The sequence below is a fragment of the Bacillus rossius genome, chromosome 1, assembly GCF_032445375.1.
Source record: "Bacillus rossius redtenbacheri isolate Brsri chromosome 1, Brsri_v3, whole genome shotgun sequence".
In the NCBI taxonomy this organism is placed as follows: Eukaryota; Metazoa; Arthropoda; class Insecta; order Phasmatodea; family Bacillidae; genus Bacillus; species Bacillus rossius.
This window is the reverse complement of record NC_086330.1, coordinates 316,828,038-316,854,507: the sequence shown is the minus strand read 5'-3', so window position 1 is coordinate 316,854,507 and position 26,470 is coordinate 316,828,038. Positions and strand designations below refer to the sequence as shown.

Below are 26,470 nucleotides of genomic sequence, written 5' to 3'. Positions count from 1 at the left end.
TGATATTAACGTTTTCATACATACTGACATACACAGGCATTTATAAAAAATTGAAGCTAAACTCATGCACTATATGTACTGACACTACTATGAGAGTTTAGCTTCAAACATTTGAAAATACGCGTTTTTTCAGTGGCACTTATCACTCGTAACAAACAGCTCATTTAATAGAGGATGGTATCCTACCATTAAAATATATTTTCGGTACAGTGATGACGTCATCTAAAGTTTTCTAAATAGTGATTTTGGAACTAATCTAGTAAATAGTTTTTATAAAATAATTTAAAGTAAACACATTAAAAAATAAAAATATTTAAAAATTTAAAATTAGTAATATAAACGAGAAATAATATAAAACTACAACTTAAATTAGGATAAAAAAAATTAAGATGGAGATGTCATTAGAATGGAAGCCCTATCTGGAAAGCCTTGATGAGAGCCGTCCCGGAGTCGTAGACGCCGATGATACCAAACAGACAGCCAAGGAAGATGACGAAGTAGTCGTATGCAACAGTGCCCCAGTCTAGGGTTGGTCTCTTCAGTTTCAGGTGGAAGTAGCAGGGCCATATGAAGGACAGCATGGTGCCAGTGAAGCTGCCGATGAAGCCCATGAGGATTGCGAAGTGCGGAATGGATATGGCGAGGAGGATGGTGAAGACAACCACGCCCACTTTGAAAGCCAATCCCCATACTTTCAACTCACCATCCAGAGCCCAGATACTTGGGAATAACGTTTCTGGCCGACCCTTGAAGAATGCTTTCTCGAGCAGTTCGCAGGCAGCGTAGTATGGCAGCGGATAGGATAGCATCGCCTTCATCACCAGGAAGAAGTTGACAAGTCCTTTGAATCCAGTGGAGTGGAGATTGTTGGTGATCACCTGTTGAGTGTCGTTCTGGAACGTCAGAAAGCACACGTAGCCGAACAGAGACTTGAACAACGCTGCCGCTATGTGGCTCCAGTTCAACATCCTGTTGAAGGTCGAGCGGTCCTCCAAGTTGCCTTCCAGAGTGGGGAGGAATATCTGGGAGGTGTAGCTGAACACGATGACTCCTAGCGATATGGGGAAGTTCTCCATGTCGATGCTCCACTTGACCTTGGACCAGCCCCACTCCCCGATCTCCAGCAGACAGTAGCCGAAGATGACGGCGTTGATGACCAGGTGAGACATGGTGCACCAGAAGCTGAGGACCGACACGTGGTGCAGCGACCTGAGGAAGCCGAGCGGCACCAGGAAGATGCCCACCAGCATCATCCAGCTGCGCGCGTCGATGCTGCCCTCGGGGAAGGTCCCTATCATCAGGTCGCCGCACACCACCACGTACAGGATGCAGGTCATCAGCAGCTCGATGATCTGCGCCACGTTGACGGCGCGAGCCCCCCACTTGGCGCCGAAGCACTCGCGCGCGATGGCCACGTACGAGTCTCGCACGCGGATCTTCTGGCCCGAGACGGCGTCCTCTTCGTACAGGCAGTCCACCAGGATCTTGCCCGTGTAGCAGCAGATGTACGCTATCCCCACCATGGCGACGATGGCCCAGTAGCCTCCCCGGAGAACTGCGAAGGGCAGCGATACGATGAACATGCCCTGGAAACAAACACTGCATATACATACACTTTCACACACACACATCATCACTTGTTATGCAGTTCACTCTGAAATATATATATATGTTCATTTTCACATTCACTTTTCACATAAGCTGCAAGTACAATCAAAATTTAAGTTTCTAGAAACATGGCCATAACATGTAGGCCTATTGGCTAAAATTGTATACTAATATAAATTTATTACAAATCAAAAGATTGATAATAGTGATAAAATTGCATACTATAGGTATTCATGCGCAGTAAATGCAAATACAGTGTCTGAGCCAGAACCTAATTTTTTTTTGAACGGGACTACTTTTCAATCTTAATAATCAAATATTTTAAGTATTTTCGTCTAGTAATAATAACCTTTCAAAGCTACTGAAACACAAAGAAAGCATAAATTAAATAGAAGTTCACATGTCTTATTACTATAACATATGTATTATATTATTTAAATAGTTTTATGGTCTCGTAGGAGGGGCGGTTTAACTCCTTCCTTCACATTGCACCACGATTAAATTGCATGGATATCTAGTGCCTATATTTGTTAGAAATTATTTGAGCAACACAATCACTTTACTAAGCCTTAAATTAAATTTTCCATGATATCACCCAAAAACCTCAAATAAAATTCTTTAGGACAAAAATTTATAAATTTTATTCTCTGCAGAAATGTTTTCAATATTGATGGATTATTTAAACCATATATTTTTCAAGTTTATAAAATCTTATATTTAAATCATTTGAATAGCATTTTGTAAACAGCATTATTCCAGTATAAAAGTAATATAATTGAATATCAGTTGGCGTACACAAGCGCTTTACTTAAATACTAAATTAAATAATCTGAAATATAACGTACATCAATCAAAATATTTATACAACTATATATATATATATATATAGACTCTTTTGAAAAATTACTTAAAATTTTTTTCTAGGATTTTAAATATTGATCTTATTTGAATTACATTTTGTATTTAAAACTTTTAATTTAACTAATTTTAATTTATACATTTTATTGGTGCTGAATTACAATATAAGCAAATTCCAAATATTTGTAGGACATAAAATAGCCATGCAAAAGAATGATTTATTTTTTATCTTTAAAAACAGACAAAGGAGGTCTTAAACCATTTAATCTGTTTTAATAAAGATTTTCTTTAAGTCTTCTCTTTAACTAACTTGAATAAAATTATTTTTTCCATATTTAATGAAGCGAAACTGCTTTCTGTAACAAAAGGTTCACGATTAAAGACTGTTCATTTAGTTTGAAACTAAGTATTTAATCCACAATATCTCCAAACAAATATTTTTAACTTCAAAAAGGTATAAATAAATACACCTTTACTTAATTGTTATTTTTGAAATGTGTATATCCTGCTTATCGTTTTGAATAAAATACGGATTGTAGTCATTTTTCATACTTTTTTCAGTGACATTTTTAAAAACATTAAAAATAAAATACGTTTATTGCTCTAAATTACATATAAATTAATTTTTCTATTACTAAAATGTTTATATGTTATTTATCCTCGCATAATTTAAATATGTTATTAAACTTAAAATAATTATCTTAATTTTTCACTCAAGATTTTATATCAGACTTTTTCTTAAGAAATGAGAAAAATGTTTTAGAGAAATTTTCTTTAGGTACTTACCCATTAAATTTAATTTTAATGAACATTGACTGAAAACAAACTTACACATTATTTTTCTGAATGAACTTTCCTGAAATATTTGTAAAAATATGCATTGCATGGAAAAATTGTACGAAAAATATTTAGCCAGTCTGTATCCGACGGACAAACTTCACCAGCAGGTTCAGCAAGAAAAACAATTTAGAAATACATACATATACGACATGTGGTTGAAGTGCTTCCCAGGTCTGGTATACCCCTTTGAAGTTCAGCTAAAACAACTGGTTCCTTGCTAATAAAAATTAAAATAGAAAATTAATCGTGTGGATGATGTTTAATTGAAACACGTTTTAAAACCTACACAAAACTTGTCTGTTGTAAAATAATTTAATTAATTGTTGAAGATAACGTCCTTATTTGCTGTATATTTTTGTGAAGCTGTAGTCAGATATGGTTTTTTAAAAGAAGATTATAATACTGCATCTCCAAAATAACGAAAACCCCGCCGTTTTCGAGGGATGCTAGTATATAATTTAAATCTAGAAACTGCAACGCCTATTAGTATACAACATGCATAACACCCAGCATGCTGTATCTGCTGCAAATCACGGCACTGATTTCTAAGGGCCGGTTTCACCAACGTAGTTTAAGCAAATTAATCTCGATTAATTTCAATATAAACTCGTTTAGTCGATTGTGCGTTTCACCACATGCGTAATCTCGATTTTCCAGAGTAAAGCGAGATTTTATATTAACTGGCCAAGTTCCAGTTTGCGCAGCTAATCTCGCTTAACGTATGTAAACAAATGGCTCGAGCAGCTTACAATGTTATATTTGAAGAAGATTCGGATGGAGATGATTTTATTCCCTTGCGTCGACCTCGTACAATTCGCGAAAGGAGTAATTATTTTGAAAACTATGATGAAGTGGACTTCAGAACCCATTTCCGTCTGTCGAAACAGTCTGCACATAGACTGATCTAACAAAACTGACTTCTCATGTGGCGAAAGATTTCGACTTCTTTGTCGCTTTTCTTTAATTACAGCTGAAACTGCACCATTGCCAATCATGTTTATATGCGATATGACAATTTCCACGGTATTACTAATTATTCAAAAAAATAAAAAGTTTTTTTTTAGGTTGATGCGGCCACTATAAATTACGCTCGGCCAAAAGCTGCATCTACAAGAGGGGAAAAAAATATATATTCGGGTATCTCCGACAGATATTCGGGTATATTAGCTAGGTAATGGGTGTTTTTATGTGGAAGGCATTTATAAATCGAGTTTTAGAAATCTCCATTAATTTAAACTTGTGTAACGATGGTGAAACACACGTCGGAATTAAACTTACGATTATACTTAATCTAGTTTTGTAAATCTCGTTTTGTAACAAAATTAAACCTGCTTGGTGAAACCGGCCCTAAGTGAGGTACGCGCCTATGAAAGTAGTTCGATATAAAATCTAATATATATTGGAACTAAAACAACTCCAGAAGAAAATGCACAAAACTTTGACACACGTGTCATCAATCACAGCAAGAAAAAAAATGTGTACCCCTCTTTAATTTGTTAGCTTAAGTCTTTTCTTATATATATATATGTATGTGTATATATATATATATATATATATATATAAGTATTTGCTTCAGATTTATTTCCGTACCAAAATATACAAACAAATATCTGTTTATTGCATTTAATCCATACTATTTGCAGTTCTTTTATTTACAAGTCCTTAATAAATTAATTGCATATAAGAATTTTTGGAAATTAAATCTCCAGAAAAAAAGTGGAAATTTCTAATCGTGAATTCATAAATATGGGTACTTTAAAATACGGATAAAATCAAATTTAATTTAATTTAAAATTCCTCCTGGATTTTTATAAGTGAGTGAAAAATGGTAGAATGTGTATCCTGGGAATAGCGAAGGAAAATTTCCGGTTGACCTTTTAACACACAGCCCAAATAGCTGGACCTAAAGCATGTCATTTTAAGAAAGTAACTTTCCACCCAAATGAGTTATTTCGAAGATTTGTTTTGGCATAAAAATGATTCTTATATAAATTAATAAGACGAAATTTAAGAATTTTGAAAATTCCATCACCAGACAGGTGAAAAAGGTAAAATGTGATGGAATGTATTTTTAGAACGCAATTACTTGCCTTTTAATTTTGCTTAAAGAAAATATATGACCTGGACTGTCATGTACGTAGCTAATCTCGGTCTCTTGCTCTGTCTTCATGGAGCATGCTTACGAAACCTTGGCTGAGGTGTTCTTTAAGGAGAATTTTTGTCCTTAAATAAAGTAAGCTAAATACCTTAGAGACAGTATAATTGTATTTTGAAGTAGTCAGTAGCATTAAGTTCCATGTTATTTATAGATACCACAAAATGTAAAGCACGTCTTCGACAGCCAAATACTACGCAAAAAGGTTCGCAACAGATTTTAAAAATAATTAATTGGTTTGTGGCCGCGACACACATTAGAAGTGAAACATCACAGATAGAGCGATAGGAATTTTGTATGGCACACAGATATTTCAAGAAAGAAAAAGATAACGTTTGCAACGTAACTAAAAACGCAGCACTAGAGTCGCTTCACTAACGCTTGCGCGAGAGTGATGGCGGAGCGCTCAGTATTTCGGCCATAGAGTGCCCCACTCTTGAGCGCTGCACTTTTAGTCACCTCGACCTGCCCCTACCGGTTGCAAAGAAAAAAAAAACGATTGAAATGATGTGGCTCGAACAGTCTAGCGGGACATGTCTTGGTTATGCTGGAATAGGGGGGGGGGGGGGGGGGGGGTCCGGACCTGTATGGCGTTGGTGACGTTCCAGGCCGCCTGCCACTCGCTGATCTTGTGTCTGCCGCGGGCCTCGCCCTCGCCGCCGCTGCCCTGGGACGCGAAGTCCACGCTGTCCAGACTGCCGCCGCCGCGCGACCGCTGGTAGCTGTCCGCGCGCTCCACGAACCTGCGCAGACGCACCCCTGCCGGTCAGTCTCGCCACAGCGCAGCGGTACCAGCTGCACCCATCCATCAGGAGGCTCGTTTAACAACACCCCCCCCCCTCCTTCCTCCTTTATTTTTCACCATCGGAAATTACATGTATATAACCTTTTCATTTTTTTAAATCTTAATATTTTTTCCATATTTTAAAAACTATAATAATAACAATATTATTTCCCCCTTTTTCTTACACTTTGTTAACAATATTCACCTAATTAACCAGGAAAATTAGCACTCACGGAAAGCAAGCTTGTATGTGAGTGCATCTAGTCACTTCAAATTACATGCGGTATTTTGACAAATGTAACCATTTATAAACGAATAATACCTGATATATATATATATATATATATAATGTAACCTATGAAAACGTACATTTGTTTTATAAAGATGAAAGCAATGCTAAGCAATGGCGTATGTCCAAAAGCCTACATAAAGTCATGCACTCCCATCGCACAAATCTTTCAAAGATAATATCAATGCCCGGTATGGACCCGGTATGCATATTTCTCTGAGGAAGTTGGAAAAGAAAATGATTGATCTATCACAATGTTCCAATAACTTGACTTTTCTCTGTAAATGTCGCAGTAAGGGAGTCATTCCTAGAGGACTCACAATCAAATCCCCGGTAGCTAAGCAATGGCGTATGTCCAAAAGCCTACATCAAGTAATGGGAATATTCAATATTTTTCTAACATAGAATAATGATGAAAGAAATTTTAAAAATCTTTTCAGTTAATCTATAAAAAAAATTTAAAAATAAAAAAATGAAACCTGAGGAGTAAACTTCTGGGCTGTGGTACAACCACATTATTAAATTTAATTCATTTTTGTGTCCTATATAGTTATATTGTAATAAGATTACTGAATTTAAAGTGTCCATTATTTTAATGAGTTTGTATTAGTAACGACTAAATAATGAATAAATTGTGTATTTATTTGTTCCGAAGTTAAAATCTCTCGTAAAATAAGTACTTATTTATCTTCAAATTATAAATACATTGTAAAAATAAAATATTTAACTATTTCCATTTACACAAATTGCTTTAGGTTCTTATGACAAAGAAATAAAAACGAAGTGTGTGTAATATTCAAATATGTATTATTATAGTTCAATATTTATTTCTGTTAGGAAAATAGGTACATAATATAGTTTTAAAAAAAATACTGTTAGTAGTGTGCAATAGGGAAGTTTGGGACAGGGTTTTAAAGTGAGGTGCTATTTGCGGGTAAATTACCGACCGCCATCTTGGATTATTACGTCACGATCACCAAAATTTCCACTAAAGTCCTCTAAACAACTCAAAAATCCACAAAAAGATTTAAAATATCTCATTTTCGAAGGAAAAATTCCCGTTTTGAGGGAGATATTTTCCCATTTTTGTCCCCAAGAATGTTGGATGCACATTTTGACGCACATTCAATGAAAGGACGCACATTGCTTGCCAATGAACAAAATGGACGTACACTTCGACACACATTAAAAAACTGAACACATTTTTGGACGCACATTTGAACACACATTTACTATCATATGTGTTCATATTGTAATAATTATCGTATATAAATATAAAACTTAACAATTAACTTGCAAGATATCATACAAGAAAGACGTGATGTCATAATAGCGGAAATATTTGGCTTGGTATTAGTAGTGGGTGTCCGCTTCCTGGTAACTATTGCGGAAGGATACGAGAATCATTTTCCTGGTTCTCACTTGGAATCAAACCGAGGACTCTGAAATGTATGAAGTATGTGCGGGTTTTAATTTAAGTATTTTAGTAATTTTTTTCTGATTTTTTTTGTGGAACCCTTCGAACCCTATACCCCTGACTCGAATGAGTAGAATATAATTTTTTTTTAATGTATTTAAAAAATAATTTTTTTTTTTTTTTTAGTTTTTGGGGTAAAAATTTAATTGAGGTGTCAAATTGCACCCGAGGTGTCACATTTCAAGGACATGGTTAAATTTCAAAGTCACGGTCAGACTTTTCGTGTATTCAACATCTTTGGGGACAAAAATGAAAAATTTTCCCTCAAAACGAAAATTTTCCCTTCAAATATTAGAAATTTTATATCTTTTCGTGGATGTTTGAGTAGTTTTTGAGGACTTTAGCGGAAATTTTGGCGGCTGTGACGTCACAAAAACAATGTGGCGGCCAGTCATTAACACGCACCTCGCCCCTCACCCCTCTCCCTGTACAAAACTTCCCTATTATAAATTAGTTTTTCAACTATAAGTGTTGAAATAGTCCTGCAGACATCTAAATGCAAACGCTTTCATTATTTGTGTGTGTACTCACAAACAATTAAAACCAGTTAAGTTCTTAAGTTACGCGTTTTTCTTTAAAAAAAAATCTTTAACTGTGTATTAAAAATAATTCTTGTTATTTGGCTTGCTAACGTAAGAAAGTCACATGTAGTATTATTGTGTAAACAATGGCACAATGACACGTTTTGAAATGATTTATAGTCATTATGTTAACATAACATTTTAAATTTACCTTTCAAAAGCATACAATTTATATATTTAATTTTTTCAGTACTTTAGTTTTTTTTAACAAGAAACTTAAATAAAATCGTAGTGTCTGTGATATTAATATTATTATTGTTAAATATTGTTACTGCTAGCAAATATCGTACCTAAAACAGACCCAATGACTACAAACAAGCAGTAAATTGTACGGTGAATGAATAAAAAAATGTATGCAGTGGAAGTGGAATAGACTGCCTTTTAGTTCTGCAGCCGTCAATACAAAATAAGCAAAACTCGTTAAATTTCAAAAAAAAAGTTCGTACTTACATAACTGATAAAATTTCGAGGAAAAAAAATGTATTATTCAAGTTGAATGTAGGAGAGAAGAAATATATACCTTTGGTATTACTTTTCAAAGGTTAGCCACATTATTACTTATTTTATGCTACATATTAAATATTGCTACGCACTAGGAGACAGACAATGCCAGGCGGCCCCGCACGGCCACTGATGTCGCGCACGCATACCTTTGGGGATTAAGGCGGCCTGACCTCGCCAACCCCTGTTCCCCGCTCTATATTTCTCGGCGCTGTCAACTACCCCTTAGAGGCCCGGGAATACTGAGGGCTTTCATAGGCCGCCGCGTGGATTGACGTGCTATTCACGCCACTGCTTCGGGCGTTGGGTCGGCCCGGAATGACGTGACACGTCACAACCACTCCAGTTCATTCCAGAAAGACGGCCAACTGGTATAAATGCGGTGACGCCGGCCTCCGCGGGAACTGAGTTCCGAAAGTACGAGGTTGGTGAAGTGCGAGTTCAGCAAAGAGAGCGAGAGAGACACCCTTGCCCCCACCTTTTTTTTTTTTTTTTTTTTTTTTTCGAGCGGTACGGACGCGGAATGACGGAACCGTGCGTGTGTGACCGAGTGGCGCGAGACTGTATGTGTGAACAGTTGAGGTACGAGGCGAACCACTGTCGAGCCTAGTTCCAGTGAGGAGTGCAAACTGTGGACTTGGCAGATATATATTTAGTGATTTGTGAACAGACATTCTTAAGAGCGATGATTTAATTAGTCATGTAAATAGTAGTAGCAAAAAAAAAACTAGCAAATAAAATTAATTGGACTATCCTTTCGAATCCGTTTTCTCCACTCGTAACAATATCAATATGTGTTTATTTTAGAAGCAATATCTATACTACATAGAATTGAAAACATAAATATAAGTCCATAAATGGACAAACTAAGAATCTGAAGTGAGGTCGGTAATTTTTAAAACCCGAAGGTAAACCGCCATAAATCTGCTAGAGCTTTAACTTTGTATTAAAATCACATTATAAAATTAAAATATTTAATCTTTCCACTTAGAGACATAAGCTTTAGTTTTTTTGTATTTTGTAAAATTTACCCTTAGTGATAAGAGTTGAACTCGTCCTGTAATAATGCAATTAAGAACTTTGCATTATTTTCACTACGACCTGCCACGAAAAAAAAATTCCTGTATAATTATTTAACCTATTCTGTTTCCTACTAATCTCTAAATTTATAGGTTTGTGAGTTTGTACATTTTTTTAATAAATAATGCCCTTACTACATGACCGATTTCGAAGAAAAAAACAGTGAGCAAAGGTAGCCCAATTAACACACAGCCTATGAATCATTACAAATAGGAGGCAAATTATGTTTTAAAAAATCAAAGCTGGTAAGAAAGTATAAACATACAAACTCTATGCCCGCAAGCAAACATGTTTAGGTTTGATTTTTTGTTGCTCTAAAAGCAAGTCACGTGATATTTATAAGATCAAAATATTGGGATCTCCATATGATCACATGCTAAACCAGCATGACGTTCACATTAATATATTAGTGGACTATACGAATAATGTTTACTCAAAAACTGTATTGGACTTACGTACAGTCATACCGCAAATAATATATATATAAGATCGTCGATATTATGTATTACCGTAATATATATAGAGTTTAAACGCTTTTTAAACGGAGTAAAATCATTTTCGTCTCCGAAGCTAATCGAGCGGTAATACATTTAATATTCTGGATCAACTCCTGCTACTATAATGAGGACGTTTTGTGCATGGATGTTTGACACGGAATAACGTATTTATTAATGAAATATTTTTCATGAATTTTGCAGTACAGACAACCCATAAATATCATCAAACAAGTGGCACAAAGATGACACGGGCCGCAGTATCGTTAACAATAGGACATAGTCTACTATATATATATTGGGACAAGTGGGTTAGTAAGTGATAGCCCAATTAGGTTTTTCACAGTTTTATTAATAACTAATATTCACATTAATAATAATAAATCATTAGCACTTAAAATATTTATTCTCAAGTCACTCAATGCCTGCCAAGTTCCGCAGTTCACATTCTTCACTGGAGCTAGGCTCAACAGTGGTTCGCCCTTTAACTCGCGCCTGTCCACACACACACAGTCTCGCGCCACTTAGCAGCCGCACTCTAGCGATCCAGTCGAACTCCGCGTCACGCCACCATGGGGAATTGGGGGGGGGGGGGGGGGTGGATTCTCACCCTCTACGCCGATGTCGCACTTCCCTTCGCTCGCGGAACTCTCGGAACTCCGGAACTGTCGCGGCACTCTCGTGGCACTCGTCGCGGGACTGCCGTGGAGGCCGGTGTCGCTGCTTAAGAGGCCGTGTCAGTAAATTTTTATTTCCAATATTCTGGTCTAGAAGTTCTCTCTTTTAACAGTGAGATTTAGTGGCTTATTCAACCGAAGTAACTGTAACCGCAGCGCGTGATAAAACTACTATACCGCCAGATTACTCGACGAAAAATGTATCTGGTTCCTCGACAATCTGAGAGGATGACAATCTGACCGGCGGCTCACTAGGAAATTGCGGATGCAGGGATTCAGAATCAAGAAAACTCACATTTACAACTGTAGTATGAATCGTATCTAAAAATTTTAATACTTTAAATGTATCGGAATACAATTAATCTTCAAACATGTGGTAATTATTCTTTATCTGGATGTAATATTCCGTGAAAAATAATGGTAGTTGACATTAAAAAGTATACGAAATTCATAGTGTAACGTTTTAAAAGGATAATAACATAAATTCTTATGCTTAGATATTGCATATGCATTACACACAATCTAAATACAATCTCACTTAAGTCAGACTACCTAATTTTTTTACAATGCACCATCATACAGTTTAACAGAGGTAGGAGAACCTCTTATCGATGTTGTTTCAAAGAATCTAAATTTACAAATATTACTATTTATCTTATTATGATATGTATCTTTATGAATAAGAATTTACAAAAAAAAATGAATTGATTACATTACACTTTAACATTACAAAAGACTAAAACACTAACAAAACTTAGTTTTATATATTGCTGTAGCATATTAGAAGACGAAATAACTCACTAGACTAACATTAAGAGGGCTGTATCACAAATTTACTTTACAGAGGAGAAAATATCTTTTAAAGATATTTAATTACCTCATTGATTACATAATACTGCCGTTGATGTGATCGTAGATATAAAGTATTGAAAAATTAGATTTCATTATGTTTATGTAAATATTTAGAAAACGTTATTGCTTATAGATGCTCATTATTTAAATAATAAAGAATCTTTTACTTTTATGTACTGGACAAACAAAATACTTATAAGTTAATAAGCTTAGTTGAATAACATCTTCAATTTGTATTGAATTCAATGTACAAATTGAAAATCATGTACAATGAATGCAACTGATTGAATTCAATAAATATTTGATCTTGTGAAACGGCCATAATGGTGATGTAGATAATTATAGATACTCACATGCATTTTGAGAGTCCTTATAAAGCCTATTACAATTCTATAAGTATACATTAAAATGATTTTAAAATAGACATGTGTAATATAATTAAAACTTGTTTAAATAAGATCATAACAAAAAAAAAATGAAAATCCTTCAACAGTAAGTTATGTTTTATAAGATTTTAACAAAACACACATACCATAAGAGAATATTAATCATGCCACATAATTCAACACAAAATATTCATTCCAATAGGCGCTACGTAAAAATAACTTCTATTTTTATGCTGATAACTTTGCATTGTTTTATATATATCATTATTTCTAACTTTTAATATTCTCCACACATTAACTGAAATTAAGTATTTTCAGAGCCTTAGCAAGTGTTGGTCTGTACCACATACAGTTCGTACGATATCTCTACGTGAAACACATACAGTTCATTATTTGTAATTTTAATTATATTTCCATGAACATAATGAAATTAGTATAGGGCCTAGGTTGTTCACTGTTGAGTACTTCTGAAGTATTTTCATTGTGAGTTAACATACATACCAAATGCCATTCTTCCAGTAAAGTTACAAAGAAGACAACAAGATAATATATGTATAATATATATAATATGTATAATATATATAATATATATAATATGTATGTAGTACCATATTTTAAACCCCTATTAAATGAATAATAACTCAATCTCTTTTCTGGACTATTAAGTAATAGTTTTTGATTACTGTTATTTGTAACTTAAATAAAATGACAACTAACAAATTAGTAAAATATATAATTACGTGCGATATAGTGACAGTTTTACTTGGACGGCAAACGAATATAATAAAATGTCTATGACAATGTTAACTTTACTCATTATTATGGAAAGAAACAAAATGGGCAGATAAGCATATTCTACGCTGACATTTAAAAATGCTCAATTCAAAATGAACATTTCTTCCCGATGACAAACAAAAAAGTTGTATGGTCGCGAATAATACATTCGTATGGCGTCACATCAGCGGAATATTCCCTTGGCATAAATGTGTGAAGTCTGTGACACAAAAACAAATGAACGAACAGCTTTTTTTTTATCGGATGTGCAATCGGAGACCCTTGGGGTGGTTGAAGAGTGTCAGGTCGGTCGCCAGACCAGATAGTGAAAGCTCAGGGGCTTAGGATAGAAAAGGCCTATCTCCAAATTATTAAGTATAAATGTTGTCATGAAATAGTTAAAGACTTGATTACAACCAGGTTTTTAAACCCATCATGATCATGAAGACACTGATCGGAAGGTAATGTACAATACATTTCAATGGCCTTTTCAGTTTTTGCTAAATAATTATAAATATAAGCAAAATTCCACTGTATCTGGACAAATCAAAATATTGATTATATTTTTTTCATCACAGAAATAATATATGATATGATAACTAAATTTGAAAAAAGCGGTTATGTTAAATGTATTGTATACTTTCAGTAGGCAAAATTTCTGGCCCCTACCTCTTATAGACTTTGAGAAAAACTGCCTTTTAAAATAACATTGATATAGATAGGAGCGCAAATTTGTGACACGGCCTCTTAAGTACCTGGGCGCCCTTCTCGAACCGACGAGAGCAGCTGTAATGCTGTAATGAGTTGCGTCATCCCGGGCCGACCCGACGCTCGAAACTTCGAGTAAGGCGGCATTTATTCTCGCCACTCCGCGCGGCGGCCCGCGGAATTCCCAACGCCGCTCAGCGATATATAACAATACCGTGGAATGACGATGCGCGGGTGCGGAGGGGGGAGGGGGTAGCGTCGACCCTTGTAATCCGGCCAGGCACGCGTGGCATGCCTTACGTCAGTGGACGACGCATGATGCCAGTGGCCGTGCAGGACCGCCAGCCAGCTCCAAACCTAGCATCGTGGTCTGGTCTCTCGCGTTCGTAACAGATTTTAATTTTTAATATTTATTCTGACGAACATTATTAAGTTATATATATATACAATAAACTAGATGAAACTAAAATATTTTATTTTTAATATGACTATATGTTGGTGATTCTGCGAGTGTCAGTTATCTTCATAGCCATGTAGATTAATTAGAATGATTTGTGCCCGTTTACGACTGGTGCCACAGATAGTAATGTCATAAAATATATGTTCTCACATAATTACAATTAGCTTATGTCGTAATATTTTGACATATATTGAAATTTGACGAAGTCTTTATTTTTATTAAGTTCAGCATGTTTGGTATTCTAGGTCCCCGAGATGCAGGAAACGCAGTCTGCTTGTTCTTTAAAGCGAAGATACAGGAATTTCGTAAGATATTTCGGAAGAGCGAGCGACTTCCTGCTGCGAAGCAGTGTCGTCTTGCCGGCTGAGACGCTGTGCATTCTGAATAATCCCGTGAGTCAGGGGCGGATCCAGGGCCGGGCGACCCGGGCAATCGCCCAGGGCCCCGCGCCTAGTGGGGCCCCGCGTCTGCCCTGACCTTAGCACCTGCCATGTAAGGTGTACACCCCTAATGTTTATTAGAACCTCTTTTATAAGTATTACCCGCAACATGCAGGGGACGAGTGTCAGATAATCGGCGATGCTGGGGAAGAGCGGTGAAAAGTACACACAGTTGTGCTTTTTTTGTTTGTTTTATGTTTATATTACTGCTGCCAGTTATCAAAGGAATTGAAAGTATAGGTAGCTATATAAATTAACCCTCATTTACATGTGGCATATATTTGAGTATTTGTACAAAAAAAATTAAAATTTATGTTAGTATTGTTATTTTTCTTCTTTGTATAATTTTATTTTATGTGAAAAAATATCGTATGTATGTAAATGAAAAAAAGGAAATATTATTTTTGTTTTTGCTTTTGATTTTTTATATATTTTTTTTATAATTTCACTTTTAAAAAGTCACAGCTTTTATAAACTTATAAAATGACCAGATGTCACCAGAATTAAATTGTATGCATTAATAAAAAAAACCAATTACAATTTACTACGAAAGAAAATTTCTTTACCATCGTCGAAATTTAGGTTCCATGTAGGCTCAAAAGTTTAATTTTATAATTTCCCGGTAGAGTGATCACAAATCCCCCTTTCCCTAGAGGTATTCCATACTCCAGTCTGATAAGACACCCCCCCCCCTTCTTCCGAGATACAAGGGCCCCGCTAAAATAATTTGTCCAGGGCCCCGCAGAGTCTAGGTCCGCTACTGCCGTGAGTTAGCTGCCTGCGCGAGAGACAAGTGGATGGGCAATATCGCCAGAGTGCGTCATGCACTAGACAACTAGAGATGCATTAAGCTAGATATATTTGTGTTACGGCTTTGGAATAAATGCGTTGGAAACCTTCGACGATGCTTTATATTAAATTTTATCGTGCACCCGCGTGTTTCAAAATAAATTAGTATTATTGTTTGGTCGAATCTGGGACATGCTTCAAGCTGTAGTACTGTGGTGCAGGTCAATGACCAACCGTCATCTTGGATTTTTAGGGAAAAATCCTTTTCGTGGAAAATTTCCCGTTTTAATCTACAACCGAATGCTTCAAAAGTCCGGATAACAGCTTAAGATTCCGCAAAAAAAAAAAAAAAATAGATTCAAGCCTCTAAGCCCTTTACCTTTTGACCCTCATGACCACTGGAAAAAAAAAAGAACCTGTGTGTAGTTTGATACCTCAATCACATTTCTGCCTAAAAAATAAAATAAAAATTATACTATAAAAAATAAAACAAATTTATTTAAAAAAAGATATTTCGTACATAATAAAATCCTAGATTCGAACCCGGCAGGAACAATTTAATATAATAATAATAAAAATTCCCAAAAAATTAAAATGATTCAGAAAAAAATTATACTTAAATGAAAACCACACTACGTCATAAAAAATAATCATATATGGCAGGTAATACTCTAGCATACGTAAATAAGATGCCGGATCCAAGCTAGCAGAATCCAAGATGGCTGCCGTGACATTCCATTGGTCGAAAGTTATATATGCATTTTTACTAGTCAGTTGGTTAAGTGGAATTGTTTTGTAGAAAGCTACTATGTTTATTTGTACAAATTCATTCCCCGCGAATCGCACCTAGGGACTTCGAATTTGTATGACGTAAGTGCGGTTTTCATTGCAGTATTAAAAAATTCTGAATTTTTATATATTTTTGGAATTTACATTAAAATTTCATTTAATTGTTCTTTCTGAGATCGAACCTAGGACCTCAGGACTCGATGATTTACGAAATACCTTTTTTAATAAATTTTGAACATTTATTATAAAATATATATTTTTTAGTTTATAGGTATAAACTACAATTGAGGTGTCAAATTACACAGAGATGCCACAATTCAGTCGTCATGAAGATTAAAAGGTAAAGATCAGGCTTAGCGGCTTGGGTCTATTTTTTTTTGTATAATCTTAAGCTGCTTACGGGCATTTCAAGCCTTTGACATTTTTGAGGAAACGGAACATTTTTCCTCTAAAAGGAAACTTTTCCTTCGAAAAAGGAAATTTTAAGTTATTTTGTTAAGGACTTTTGAGAAAGATTTTCCTATAATCCAATATGTCGCTCGATCATTGACTTGCACCGCAGCACCTCAGCCTGAAACCTGTCACAGACCCAGCCAAACCCTACTTCTTTTCTATTTGTAGTAGTTTCCCTTCGCAAAGTTTAGATTTACTGCATCACATATTCTACTGCACCTACAAAATAAAATATCATGTAGGGCCTACATATAATCATTTAAAAAGGGTCTCTGTCCTTGCCAAAAATCTGAAATTATTTTTAAAAGAAATAACGATATATAAAATTGTGTCTATCTTATTCGTGTTTTTTAATCTACGTTCGTATTTTAAAGAAGTTTGAAGATTTCATAAAAAATAAATCTTGTGAATAAGAAGAAAACTATTTCAGTATGGAATGCCGGTGGCCTTTTTGTTGTTTCGAAAATTTCTAGACAATTTTTTTTTTTTTTTCATTTTCAGGAAGGTACCCATTAGTTCTTGTTATTTATAACATTTCTGAGCTACCATTCACATGGAAATGCATTTTAATGGGCATTTATTTTCAGCGGCAGTTTTAGTTAACGAATGATTTTCATCCTTTTTTTAATAGATTACTAGCTATAATTCTCGCAACGCTGCTTTAGTCTGACTACTCCTCAGTTTTCGTAACGGCTAACTATTGACGTCTACTATATTTCTTTTATTTAATTTAAAATATCTAAAATTTATTTATTTGTTTGGAAAATAGTTATTGGTTTGTGCAATTAACTTTATATGTCATGAGTTGCTATGCCTGTTTCATTTCTTTTTTGTAATTTGTTTGAAGTAGGTACACATAATTAAAGCATCTCTCTCTATCGCTCTCTAGATATGTTCCTCTATAGATATAATTTATATATATATAAATTTCTCTATATCTCTCTATATCTCTCTATCCATAACTCTCATCACTCTATCTACATTTCAATCTATCTCCCATCTACAGTAGAACCTCACATATCCGACCATGACGGGACCGGGCCATGGTCGGAACGGCCAAAAGGTCGGATATCCGTAGGAGCAAAAAAAAACGCCTTTCCCAGCTATACAGTTTGTACAGTAATACAACTTTATTTGTAAAAATGTTGCTGTATACATTTCGAACATTTACTGTTGTTAAATTATAGATGATAAGATGAATACAATGTAAGCAAACCTTATTTAAAGAATTCAGTAATGTATTTTTGTTTCAGTTTTGCCAAACTTGATTTTGCGGAAGTGTCCCTCCACTTTTTTTTGCCCATAATACGTTACGTTACGTTAAGAAACATAGAACAGTACAAGATTATAGTACGAGCACATTCTACACCAACAATCACGTCTGACCTTACAGTTTGCGTCACTTTTTCAAGTCTGAACAGGCTCGCCAACCACGGAGACTAGGTCGGATATCCGGAGGAGTCGGTTGTGGGAAGGTCGGATATGAGGGGTTCTACTGTATATATTTATACATTTCTCTATATAGCTATGTATCCCTCACTCTATCCCTCTATACATCTGTATATTCCCCTATCTCTAATTCTCTATACCTCTCTCTATCTCTCTATTTATCTCTCTATCTATCTCTCTATGTATCTTCCTATCAATATATTTTTTTCAAAACAGACGACGAACACACAAACATTAATTTGTATATATTTACCTATCTATATATTTTATCTTTTTACCTGTCACAGGTGTGACATAGGTATATAAAAACTTATGCGTATTCGAATGCAACGTTGTGTCAAAATTGCAAAGCAATCGGTGAAGAACTTTAGGAGATTTAAGAATTTGGACGTACGAAGCCTTACACATTTATTTACCTATATAGAGTAGCAAATTATATAAATTGCCAATCCAAGGTAACATGGTTGATATTCCTTTAGCTTCCCCACAGAGTGAGCCGACCTCCGTAGCGCAGACGGGTGCGGGCGCAGGTTTCGGGTGAGACATGAGGTGCGTCACGTCGTCTACACTAGGAAGGACGGGTTAAAGTCAGTGGAACTGCGAAAATAGGGCGGCGCTTGGTTTGTTGGTAATTAAATTACAACGAGCCAAGCATTTTATATGAAAAAAAAAATGACGAGCTGTTAAGGCACTGGATCTGCATTCACAAGGCACCATATTCAAACTCTGGTACAGCCATTTTTTTTTAATGGTTTTCCTCAGGAATCACTCCGGGTCAGTGCTAGGCTAGTTCCTTGCGATAAGCAGGGACTGGAAAAATTCTCAGATTCATTGACCTCTAAGATAGACTCCACTACCATCAATGTACTCCTGCTCATTGGCTACAAACTCGTGCGTGACAAAGGTTAACTGGGGTGTTTGTGATTCGATACTTATTTTGCAGATGGTTTTACATTGGCTCAAGGGTCCTTCAGATAAACTGTGGTCCAATCACTGAAGCAGCATGAAAGTGAAGCGAGTTTGGATTCTAGCCTATAGCAAAATGAGTCCGCGAATTTTCTGGTCTCTAGCGATAAGAGACGGCAGGTCTCTTCCTCAATATCCATGGTTTATTCTCGTCTGTGCTTCCGTCACTTATAACCTCTCTTCGACGATGTATAAAACCATACTGCCTTGCTTAAACTTTATTACATTCAAACCACACTCAGTAGCAATTTAAACTTCGCGAGAATTTTGTGATCCGTACATATTTTAAGTGATGAGAAGAGTCATTGTAATAATGAGTGTTTTTTATTATATTTCGTGAAGAATTTTAAAAGTGTTTATTAAATAGGAATTTTTTATTCTGGTGTAACGAAATGTCGACTGTTCGCATGAAAAGCAAAATTAAATTTGTTATGCATTTATACTTGTTTTCACCTTGTCGCATTTAAAACCACAAAAACCATACTATTATATAAAATAAAATATTTTTTTATCCTTAATCCTGCCCGAACAACGTCACGTATTTGAATTATTTTTTCCGTGTTTGAAAACCAAACTGAATTACCCATAGAGCCATCTTTGTTTGTATTTCCCAGGTAGTTTCCGTAAAAAGTTAAGAGATTTTTTAAACATTTTTATTCTTATTACCGGCAGTGAGACACCCTGATCGTGTTCTGTAACATTTATACTCATAAAACTAACTTTAAACGATTTGAGAAGAAGTATTTGGAAAATCTAATTTAAATACTGAAAAACCTTTAAAAGTGGCAAAAATGAGTGTTCTCGTAGCTCGTCATTATCTTTGAATTTAAACAAGATATTAACATTTGTTTCGTAACAGAACGATACTTTACAAATAAGTGAAATACAAAAAAGCTTTTACAGAAGGTAATAAATGGTAAGAAGTGGCCAAATATGTTTTTTGAGTGTGTTAAATATATTTATAGTAAAATAAAATATCATAACTGTTTTTTTACTTAAAAATTATTTTGTAGACGAGTAATTTTAATTAATTTATTTTAATACTTTTTTTTTTTAAATTCCATCTGCACAAATTGAAAAGGGTTAAAATGTATTTTCGATTAATCTTCTGTACTTCTTAAACTAAAAGCACTTTGAAATTACTTAAAACTCAAGCGCTCAAAAGTGTGTGTGTCAGTATTTCTGAAACAACTCGAGTAACAGAGTGTTTCTGGCCGGTAATGCCACGTGTTAAACGCGCAGTTCCGACTGTCTAGCCGAGCCACGCACGCAGCCAGGAGCGGGCCAGTCTCGCCGGGGCGCGAACCCCAGACCGCGCCACGCTGCCTTCCCTGTGCGAGGATCCCGTGTCCTGCGCGTCTAACACCGCGTGTTGCCGGCACGGGGACGGCATTCCTACTTCTGGCCAGTAGCGGATCCAGGGGGGGGGGGGGGGGGGCTAAGGGGCTCAAAGCCCCCCCCTCCCAAAAGCATCTGGGTCCACTTCCATTATGACTACACAAAGCACACACGATCAGGCCCGGTGCACACGTGCGGATATTGTCTGTGCGGTGCCGCTGCGGCGCCGGAGATGCGTTCTCGGAAGGCTTGACTGATAAGAAGTAATGCACACACAGCTGCGGCGCCGCAGCGGCACCGCACGTCCATTGCACGTCCACTGTGCTTACATTTTTGTCCGTAGATCCCACAGGAACGCTGCGGCGCCGCACGTCCAACTACGTTCTTTAGTACATTGGTGTCAATCGAGCAGTGCACACGTGCGGTCGATTGCCGCAAAGTGAGATGGCAGCATCACGTGAATTTGAAGACATATTAGATGTTGAACTCTTCATCGCAGAAGTTAAAAGTTATCCAGAGATATGGAACGTAGCCGTTGAAGAATACCATGACCGTAATAAAAAAAGATGTGCGTGGATCAACATGTGCCGTAAATTTTGCGAATCGTTTGACGAAAAGGATGACAAGGAAAAAAAACTTGTTGCAAATCTGCCTCTCAGGAGCATTGAGTCGGTGAACGGATGCACCCAATGTTTCCTAGTTGTATCCAATAAACATTTGTATACTAGGTACACAAAGAATACCAGTTTACGTTTGTACACATCCATCTCGTAAGTCGGCATCGCTCAGACTGTGCGGTATTTGTCCGTACTGTGTGAATGTGTTTCTGCGGCAACGTTGCGGCGCCGCAGCGGCGCCGCGCGGACAATGTCCGCACGTGTGCACCGGGCCTTATGCACCAACAACAGGTTCGCGCGAGACGTAAACGAAATGTATATAGTGCTTGTAATAAGAGCTTCGGCTGTAACAAAGATTATGTGGAAAGGGAGTGTGGGAAAGGGGGAGAGCGCACGGTATCACCTCTTCGCTCTCCTTTTTCCAAAAGGCCCGCCCCGCAGTCGCGCCTTGTACTCGAGATACATAGGCCTTCATGTATGGTTTGTGGGATCCAACACAATAGAATGAGCTATTCAAGTGATTATTAACTGTTATCGCGGCGTTCTTTTATTGGCTTTTGTCAAATTTTGAAAAAAATGACAGAGAAACGTAAACAAGGGGATCTTCGTTCGTTTTTCTTACGGAAGAGGGCGAACCGAACGAAAATGAAACACTATTACCTAGAAACAATGTCAGTGACATCATTCTTGACTCAAAAGTTCATCAGGTAGGTACATCCTTCTGATTATTCTGTATGTACTTAAAATAAATTCATATTAACACAGTTAGTCGAGGAAAGCTGTTGATGACTACTATTTCAACACCTTAAATGATTATGTGCCATTTTTAAATAAACCTGTAATTTAGTGTGATATTACTATGCACAACAGAACACTGAAACTTTAATTTAAATCATCTATATCTATACTTCTATACTATACTATACTATATATACTATATAATATTATAAATGCGAAAGTAACTCTGTCTGTTTGTTACATTTTCCCGGCTGAACGGCTGAACGGATCGTTATGAAATTTGGCAAGGAGATAGATTATATCCTGGGGATGGACATAGGCTATCTTTAGTCTAAAAAAAATCTTTAAACGGTTAAAAAAATATATCTTAATTTTATGTAATGTGTGTCACAGATATACAAACTGTTAGTGTCATTCCTCTATGCCTGCCGAGCAATAGCTTTAAAGCCATTACGTTACGTTTTTCTATTGTAAGGAACTAAGTAGAGAGTAAGAAAAAAATAAAGATCTTGACAGTTTGTAGTGTCGCCATATTTGTTTAAATTTTCAATACCGTTTTTGTATATTACAATTTAAATTGCAGAAAAAATCATGTTTCATAAGCACATAAATAGTGAGTGTGTGTCATTTCTCTATGTCCACGAGGTCTCGCCGCGTCAATTTTCTCCTTGGGGCGAACCCGTCCGCTTAATTAAATAAACAGCTTTTATCGTTGAATGATTTCATGATTTATTTCATGAAAATCTGCTCTCATAAAAAAGTAAGTTTTATAGACATTCAATAGGTCTCTCTCTCTTCTCTCTCTCTTCTCTCTCTCTCTCTCTGAAGATCAATCTATGAATCGTTACAAATTTATTTCCTTTATTTTTTTAGTTTGATTTGATACAATATGATCTCACTAAAAATCAATTTCTACCCCTTTCTATTTTAATTTCCATATTACGAAGTTTCACTTCTTCCGCGCGGAGGGACTCCACGCAATATTTTTGCATGCAATTAAAAACTATTTTTTAATGATGCCAAAGAAGTATAACTTCTCATGCGCGTACCTAAGTACACGCACCCATTTTTAAATTTAATTCTTTCTATATATATGTTTTCTCCCTACCTAGGGCACTCATAATTCTTTTAAATTTCACGTGTATATTTTTAATGCCATTCGAGTTGTACAATTTTTTTTTGTCAATTTGGTCATTATTTATATTTTGTTTCATTTTGGAAACATACGTATTTTAGGTATTATTAGAAATAAAAAAATAGTTTCACTAACATTCTTAGGTTTTTATTGTGTGGATAGTTTAAAGTTTAATATATTGTAGGTTTATAAATTCTTAAACTTATAAATTTCTTCGAAATTTATTCATAGGTTGGTAGGGCCTATTTATTTTTTCTATTGTTAATATTGTTATATTTTTTTGACGTGACAACGTCTAATAAATCGATGAACGTCGGCTGCACGCACGAAAAAGTGTCCCACTACGGATGTCCCACTACGGATGTTCCTGTTTGCTCATTGTACGCATGCGTGGCATCTCTCTTCCACTCGATTGGAACGACCATCGATTTGACTTTTCAATCATATTTTCGTCGTTTGAATTATTAATATTATGTAATTTAACGATCGTCCACCGATTTTCAGCACAATCGGTACGGTTATTTAAAAGTAATGTTGAATATTCAAATATGTTTTGAACCAACAATGGTGTTTTACAGTTACACATATTAATTCAAATTACAACCGGGATCTTTTGCACAATGTTTTAAAAAATATTGTAACACCTTAGAAATAATTTTGGTGTATTTGGGATGCGTATTTGTTATAAAATCGAGTTATTAAAACGAAATAATATTATTACCCTACCGTGAACAAAATTTTTATAACATCTGAAACAGTTTAGGTACTGTTTAGGTAAAACTATTGTATTTGTTTGTCTTTTCGTTTTGTCATGTTTTTTGTCTCGCTTCAACTGTTGTGCTGAATTATTTTGGGTTTCAATATTTTTGTGTTGTCATCATTTGTGGGGATTTTTTCGTTCTCTTAGTACATTTTTCTTTGTTTTTCTTTGTTTGCTGACCATATTCCTGTTTCGGAATATTTTGTGGTGTTCATATCCTTGTTGACAACAGCAATTGTTTGCTTAGTTTTGTGTGTTTTTTGTCTTTTTTTGAGTATTTTTATTTATTTATTTTATTTATTAGTTTTTCTTCAACAGAAAAAGTTCTTAGCAATGGCGTATGTCCAAAAACTTACATCAAGTCATGCACTCCCATTGCACAAATCTTTTAAAGATAATACATAAATAATGACATATCTGGTGCGAATAATTATTTCCATTTTTTATGAACATTTAAATACAGCTTTAATTTTATACGTTTCACAAAAATGTATGTCTTTCAAGTGTTGCAAAATGAATGGGATATTTTTTTTAAGAAGTACTTTTAACGTACATACATACTTAATATTATATTTTCCCACGTTACGCATCAAGAGCCGAAATCCATGTAATACTGCAGTAAACAGAAGGATCATTACAGGATAACAATACGCACAGAAGCAAAACTATATCGTATTTCACAAACAAAAATAAAAAAACTTGTTCTGAGTTGTTTTAAATATGACATCGTTTCGCAATCATAGAATGCAAATTAGAAAAATGCCTAACCAGTGAACTGAAAGAAAAAAAACTGTTTTGTTGCCGCTACGACATAGTTTGTGGCGTCAGCAAAATTATTTAGCAGTGTTCACAAAGTGGTTTAGTAGCGATAGCAAATTGTATTGCCATAAGTAAATGGTTTAGTTAAGACTACACAATTATTTTGAAGTGAAACTTCTTTGCTGAGGGGGATACAATTTTCGAGCGTTACGAAAATTCCGATCGCACGAGGGGAATAGGGAAATAGATACGTGGTGGGGGAACCGGTAGAGGAGGAGAATGCACAGCGCTGACGTCACTCCAACGCATGTACTAGCGGTCGAATGGGAAGACGGCAATGGAGGGGGGATAGCATGCTATATGCTAGTTGTACCGTCCGGAAGAGGAGGCGGCAGGGGAGAGGTAGAAATGACGCAGCAGTGATGCTACGTAATTATCGTAACGCTGCTTGTGTTTGTCAACTCCTCAGTTTTCGTAACGGCTAAAGATTAAAGCTACTATATTTCTTTAATTTTATTTGAAGTATATGCAATTAATTTATTCGTGTGGAAAATAGTTATTGATTTATGCAATTAACTCTATAAGTATAATTCATTTTGATGTGAATAGTGTGATGAAACTGCAAAAAAAGACGCATGAACTTAAGAGGTTAGCTTTATAAGTGGAATTTATTTTTGTATGTGAACACTGTGATTTGAAATGTCAAAAAGACTTATAGACTGACTAACCTGTAATTCGTAACCTGTGAATTAGACTTTATAAGTGTAATTAATGTGCGATTGTAGTGTTTTTTTTTGTTCTTTCATTTTATGCAGCCGGATGTCGTGATTTAACAACATTCATAAAAATAATAAAAAGGCAGAAGCAGATAAGGGGTATTATCAAAGACCAAGGGGAAATAAACAGCCAAAAAGAGACGTCAAAAAGTGCCAGTGAACGGATGCGAGAGTACAGGGCGCGGAAAAAAGCATTTTTTTTTTTTTTTCATTTTAGATCAACCCGAATCCTTACTATTCTCAATTATTTTCTCTTGTTCAATACAAAATACTAATAGTTATTTCTAGCTATACCTAATGAGCAAGACGTTTCACTTGTGTCGCGCGTGGACTCCACGTACAGCGCCCGTGCCGGCGGCTCACTCACCCGTCCTCGGCGACTCCCGCCTCCAGGCCGCCGCCGCCGCCGCCGCCGCCGCCGCCGGGCAGCGTGTGCAGCTCGGTGCTCTCGCCGGGCTTGCCGCCGCCGAACTGCGCGAAGCGCACCCGCTCGCCGCCCCCGGGCGCCGGCCCGCCGCCGCCGCCGCCGCCTCGCAGCAGCCCCATGCAGGGGCTCTCGTCGGGCAGGTGGGCCTTCACCGTCTCCCAGGCCACGCTCACGGCGGCCCGCAGCGGCGGCACGCTGAACCGGCCGAACTGCGCCATGGCTCGTTGCTGCTCACGCGACCATGCTCGGGCCTGCAGACCGCCGCTCCGCCAGATCAATATCGCAGCCTCCGGGCGTCGCGAGCTTCACTCCGGGGAACTCCGACCACCCGACAGTGCAGCGCGACCCTCTTGGCCTAGTCGACCCGCGTCATGATCCTCAAACACGTACCACACGCCGAGATCCGCAGCTTGCAGCAGTTGGGATGATCTTGTTGGTGACGGGTAGGGGAATAGCTAAAACTACCTCATCTTTATAATTACGGGTTTGTTTTCAGCAATGCCATTCTAG

At 36.4% G+C, this 26,470-nt stretch overlaps 1 protein-coding gene across 1 annotated transcript; it reads right to left on the bottom strand.

Moving 5' to 3' along the window:
* Window positions 1-401: 401 nt before the first annotated feature.
* Window positions 402-26,178, bottom strand: LOC134527959 (vesicular inhibitory amino acid transporter). Its single transcript, XM_063361058.1, has 3 exons — window positions 25,901-26,178; window positions 6,045-6,204; window positions 402-1,586 (listed from the first exon to the last, which is right to left on the bottom strand). Exons 1-3 carry the CDS (start codon window positions 26,176-26,178, stop codon window positions 402-404), a joined length of 1,623 nt encoding a protein of 540 aa, XP_063217128.1.
* Window positions 26,179-26,470: the final 292 nt, after the last annotated feature.